General features: G+C 36.2%; 1 protein-coding gene across 4 annotated transcripts in view; it reads right to left on the reverse strand.

The window, feature by feature from the left end:
* The window catches only part of rttn (rotatin), a 51297-nt gene extending 45681 nt beyond the window's left edge, over nucleotides 1–5616 (reverse strand). For 2 of the 4 annotated variants that reach the window (XM_038267348.1, XM_038267351.1), the window contains exons 1-6: nucleotides 5441–5615; nucleotides 5058–5245; nucleotides 2949–3138; nucleotides 2453–2551; nucleotides 2270–2360; nucleotides 1922–2036 (exon numbers count right to left, since the gene is read on the reverse strand). In XM_038267348.1, coding sequence (XP_038123276.1) covers nucleotides 1922–2036; nucleotides 2270–2360; nucleotides 2453–2551; nucleotides 2949–3138; nucleotides 5058–5245; nucleotides 5441–5474 — 717 coding nt within the window. In that variant the 5' untranslated portion in view covers nucleotides 5475–5615. Of the gene's footprint in view, nucleotides 1–1921; nucleotides 2037–2269; nucleotides 2361–2452; nucleotides 2552–2948; nucleotides 3139–5057; nucleotides 5246–5440 lie in introns of all 4 variants that reach the window. The other 2 variants (XM_038267349.1, XM_038267350.1) reach the window with 1 other exon arrangement.
* Nucleotides 5617–6000: the final 384 nt, after the last annotated feature.

The following is a 6000-nucleotide window of genomic DNA, read 5'->3' on the forward strand; positions in this document are numbered from 1 at the left end:
CCTTTAAAATAAATGCTAGACCCAGACAATGAGAAAGACCACGTAGGAATCAATAGGCAAAAAGGGCAACTGCAATTGAATTACTAAGGTAGTCATTTATCCATAGTTCTAATTTCCTGGGCTTTGGTTCTAATGAAGACATGTTTCTACTTTGAAGTCATTCTTTTTATTTAACTAAACTAAGAACTCAACAGGAGGGGAACTAAAGCAACATGAAGAAGAGGACTTTCCAGCTCTGATTCCTTCTAAACATGAGGCTGCCGGGTGACAGTGTGTTAATGCCGCCCTGAGGCCGCTGTAATTTTAAGCCCCACTTTATTAACCAAATTGCGATGCTGATATAGTTGCTCAATGGGGCAAAATTATGTTTTCTCAAACACTCAGACAGAGCCACTTTGATGCTTTCAAGGCTGCAATTAATTCTTCTCAGCATGTCAAAATAAACTCCTCTAATCCCGAGAGGAATAAATAGACAGGGATCTGTAAATGTAGAAACGATGAAACAATGCCAGCATCCTGTGTAGAAATGTTTGGAATAGAACTGAAGATCAGGGCCCATTCAAAGTGTGAACGACTGTTTCTTGATATAAGTAAAGAGAGAGAAAGTCCCAGCAGCCCCGAATTCCACACCTTCTAAGAGGTACATAGTAGCCAAGCTGTATCCTCACAGCAATCTTTTACCCACTAAAATAAAAAGAGAGAGAAGCCTCAAGAGAACTACAACTCAACAAGCTTCAACTGGATCAAGGACACCGTATTCATAACTGATGTTTTCCATATGAAAGTAGTTTTGTTGTTTGTTTTTAACAGTGGAGCGACTGGACAGAAATGGTCCATCTATCATCTCTTCACCAAACTTATATCTTTTGATGAGGGCAAAGACGAGCACTATATATGTAGAAAAAGAAAACATGGTTGTTTTAAGTAGACCATTCTTTAAGGTATCTAAGAGCAATGCGTGTTTTTATAGTGACATAAAATGATATACATATGATTTTATAACACAACCAGCTCCTATTTATTTAACCACTTGTTATCTTCATCAGCTTCCCTGCTAAAGGAAGAGCGATCCCCGTCCATGCCGCCGCTGCCACCACTATGTTTTTAACCCAGAAACGCTTTTCTTTTACAATTATTAAGACGGTTTATGTTCTGTTCCAGAAAACATAGTTTTAAACATCATCATACCTATTTTTTTGGAGAATTTAACATATTTTGATAGAATATGTATGATCTTCATTCTTTTAATTATTAGAAGTAATGAGGAGGAAAGTCGTTTTTAGAAACACAAAATGTGTTTCTTTCCTATTCTAACTATCTACTTTATATTTTTGTTGGTTTACTGCAAAGAACTGACCAAAATATAATGAAGTTTCAAGCTGCTATTTTACTGAAATGCTAAAAAATTCAATTGTGTTAATATTTTTGTCAGGGATCGTATGTTATTGTCACGGTCTCGGTTCTGTTAAGTTTTATTTTGAGTATTCAGTTTTACTTTGCTCCATGTTTTCTAGTTTTTACTGGTTTAATTCCTATTTTGTTGTGTTTTTTTTTATATATTTGAGTTTTTAGGTTTTATTTGTTGCCCTCTTGTGTTGGTCTCCTTTTCCCTAGCTCCTTCCTAAACTCCTCTCTTCACACCTGCTCCCAATCTGCTCATAAGTCCTCTCTTTGTTCAGTCTCCCATATATACTCTCCTTATGCAGTTCCTTAGTGCTGGTTCCTCATCTTACCTCAGCTCCTCATGATTGCTTTCCCCGGATGTCTCCATGGTTCTGCTTTGTTTTACATTTTTCATGTTGGATTTTTGGATTCCTGCCTCAGTTGTTTGTGAACATTCAATTAAATCTTCAAGAAACCTCACCTCTGCCTCTGCATTTGGGTCTTCAAACCTCAACCAATGCCTGACAGTTATGCTAACCTTAACAATTCCAGGCCTTTGCAGGAAGATTTCTGCTGGAAAGTCCTGCAGGATAACATCACAAAGGAGTTCACAGGTTGTCCGCACCATGTTAGGATCGCTGCTTCCCAGAGAACTGCATCAAAGAAACAGGAGCAGATATATTTTCTGATTGCAGAAACCTTTCAAAAGTAGAAAATATATTACCCAGTAATTGGTAAAAAAAAAAAGAAGAGTGCAAAATTAATCTGATCTTGTTAGCAGAGCTGGGCATAAATTCAAACATTTTCTGGAACTTAAAAACTGAAGTCTGCCAAGTAGCTGATTAAACATGAGCAAGAAAGTGAAGTAAGCTGCATTGTTTCTTACCTCTCATTGGAAGAAAGTATATGTCGGTCCGTGTTTGTTAAAGTCAGCCAGGGAAAAACTGAAAATTTCAAACATCTCACAGATTCACGTACTAGGAAAGGTGGGAAAAAAAGACAAATCATTGTTATAGAAAACAATAACATAAGCTTCCACAAGAAGTGACAGTACATCTGTAAGGATTACCTGCTATCTTCTGAGGTGGTACATTTGAGTTTGACTGCATCCTGTTGTGGAAATAACCGATTTTAGGCAATTTATTGTCACCTGAAACAATAGTTGAGGCTGTGGAAGAGACAGCACATTTGTTACTTCAAATCTTGGACACAACATGTCTATTATAGAGTAGAAAAATCCCTTTATTGTCCAACATTGGGGAAATTCTGGTGTTTACAGCACCAAAAAGATTATAGAAAAACAAAAACAAAAAAATGGTCACACAAATGCGGACCTTAGAAATAAGAATAACATAATAGTGAAGAGTTAAAGAACATACAAATAAAACACTGTACTGTAAAGTGCTTTAACAATATAAATACTGTGCACCTGGGGAATAAATAACCAATATACAGCTATGGACATGAGTAGAGTAAGAAAAGAAAAAATAATAAAGTTTCTGTTCAATGTGGTGAGATGAAAATCATTCTCAGGTAAATGAAATATTTGGTTCAACTTGTGACACCTGTTGTAGTTGTGCTGCATGATCCATGAGAGTAGACAGCTGAATGACTGGGGAGTAGCTCATGAAGCTGGAACAGCTGGTCCAGGGTTCCATCAATGACAGCTCGCAGTCTGGGCTCGACTGTAGAAGAAAGCTGAGAGAGAAAGTCCACCGCCCCGACATCCCTCAGCATCTGGGCTGAACTCGGATGCTTTAAACACAAAACAACAACAAAAATTAGAAAAGTAGTTCAAAGGTTTCAGATAATCTATATATTTAAACAGTCGTGCTGCAACCTCTGTGTATGCATATATACAACATAGTATATAGTTTTTATTTGATCTTAACAGCAAACATCTATTTATGTTCGTACAGCAATTTTAGTCGATAACTGGAAAACTGTACAAAAACAAAGACATTTAACGGAATTTACCAATAATTTAAGGTTTAAGGATGTTACAATAAATGTCACTTTCAAATAAACTACAAATGTGTGCAGATATGTCTGCTGGTTCCTTTTCATTAAAAAACAAAAAAGTTAAATGTAAATTTGATCCGCACTTTTAATGGAAATTCAGTAACCAAAAAACGGGACAAACTTGACAAGTAAACCATATGCATATGGAGGCTGTTTTTTTTTTTATAAAGTTAATTCAATTTCCTTTATTTAAAGGAAATAGTAAGATCTTTTATTCACCAAGTAAAATGTTGAAGGACCTGTTCTCATTTTCAAAAGGATCTAGACCTGTTTTATTTTCACAGAAATAATGATCAGGCTTATGCTGATGAACAATAAAAAAAATCAAAGAATAAAAAAGTTATTGCTTTATTTTAGAAAATATTTGCTTTTAATTAGGGTGACCAGACGTCCTCTTTTTCCCGGACATGTCCTTCTTTTCATACCTATAAAAATGGATTTTTATAGGTATAGTCGACCTGGATTTTGGTCGACTATAGTGCAGCACGTAGTTGAGAAACACTGGGCACTGGAACAGAGCCATCAGCTCCGTGGCTGGAACCCCGGCGGACAGGGGCAGGGAGCCAGCAGAGGTAACAGGTTGGGTGCAGCTATCTGTGTTCAGAGCGTTTTGAGTCTGTATTTTTTTTCTGCTCTCGTGTCCCGTATCTCGGTGTTATATCATAGGATCGTTCGCTTTGAGACATCTGATTTGCGTTTGCATTTCACTGGTTAAACAGTGTTCATATGGTTAGAGGAGAGACGCACAGCAGCACTCAGTGAATATTAACCTGCAGCTACTTCAATGTTTAAGTAAAAGTTAGGAGACGGGTTGGTTAAAATAATTAGAGATGCCACCAAAAAAATTGGCAACAGATTGTAAGTTTAAACAAGTTAGTATTATAATGCAAGAAGCTTGAATAAACAATTTTTTATTCTTTACTAGTTAAAAAAATCTGGGCTTCTCAGAGAACCATGACTCCCAGTTACAGGTTAAAATTTACACGTTTTCTTATTTAACAGACAGAATCAGACTGCAGAGCTTCTACATATCTCAACATTTTTTTTCTGGCATCATTATATTAGTAAAGAGGTTCATAAATCTTTTTAAACAGAACAAAGAGAGAAGTAGGTAGAGCTGCAGATTTAAAGGTGAAACAGTTTTACTGGGATATGCAACATGCAATAAAATATATATCCCCAAGTTTACCACAAAGTTTACAAGAAAAAAATATGCTATGCTATATTTAAAATGCAGCATATCCAATTTTTTTCTGGACGGAATTGAAATTGCACCACTAGGGATGCATGATATATCAAGTTTGGCATTGGAATTGGCTCTACTAATTATATTTTTCATGCATTGATGTTTTGGGGCCCTATATTTGTAATGCACTTAAAGGCATCTCTCTAACATCTACAAATATAATATATGTTATATTGTAGATGTAAGCCTAATTCTATAAACAATTAGACAGAATTAACAAAAGTAGGCTGCAGGTTTCTCAGTCTGAACTATATATTAAAATATAACTGAGACACAAATGAAATAATAATAAATGAGTCTACCTGCATGTGGTTCCAAAATCACACATTTTAAAGCCTAGCAGTAATTATCCTTTAAGTCTCACTCACATGGTGATTTCGAAATGAGTAAAATACTGTATGTGTACCTTTGATAAAGTTAAAAGCAACCCAAGAACGTCCTCCTTCATTGGCACCTCCGGGAAATTGAACCATTCAAGCAGATAAACAAACAGCATCTTTTCCTGAACAATGTCAGTCACAGTGATGAGGGAATGCTTCAGTTTACTTAAAATGCTCTTCAACGCTCGAACTCTTATTTCCACTAACGAGTGGCCTGAAATTAAAAGAAACGAAATCACACAATATCAAAACAGACATTTATAAACTAGTTTCGACACAGTTCAACATAGTTATATCCGTATAACGGGCGAAAAGTTACTTTGCGTTAGCTGAAATGCTAACGGTTTCATTGCTATGATTGTCTTATTAGCGTAAAGTTGAGCAAAACTCAGCTAGCGGTTCGGCCTACCCATTTTCTTTATAAGCGGGGATAACATGTCCATGTTTAACTTGATGACTTGTCAAGGCTCTCTGCTTAGAACCCTTGTAAAATAAGCTGTTCGCCAGTTTGACTGTGTGGTCTCTGCTTTTCTATGAGCGACATGTCAACAACTGCCCCGGGTTTGTGTTCAACAACCGCGCCAGCGTCACCGCGCTTCCGGTACGAGTCAGAACCAAGGCGCGTTCAGGAGCACTAAATGTGTAGGAAAATGTATTATTCGTAGAATTTCAATGTGACAAATAAACGTTGCGCTTAGTGTAGGTATCAGTAATTTTAGTAGCAAGTGCAATATTAAAGAAATAGTATAAATCTACAGTGACAAAATATAGATCTTACTCCTAACTAAGGTGAAGTAGGTATGATGTTAAGATTTCACACCTTAAGAGAACGCCTCTTCTTCAGGGGCCGCTGAAATTTCATGTTGTGTTTTATTCCCTTCATTCAATGCTTTGTAAATCTTTAAATAAGTAAATGCCATTTAACAGAATTGTACATTCATAAAACAAATAAGTAGGCTAATATATTTA

This window comes from Cyprinodon tularosa, unplaced genomic scaffold (genome assembly GCF_016077235.1).
Source record: "Cyprinodon tularosa strain WSP-4 unplaced genomic scaffold, ASM1607723v1 ctg670, whole genome shotgun sequence".
Taxonomy (NCBI): Eukaryota; Metazoa; Chordata; class Actinopteri; order Cyprinodontiformes; family Cyprinodontidae; genus Cyprinodon; species Cyprinodon tularosa.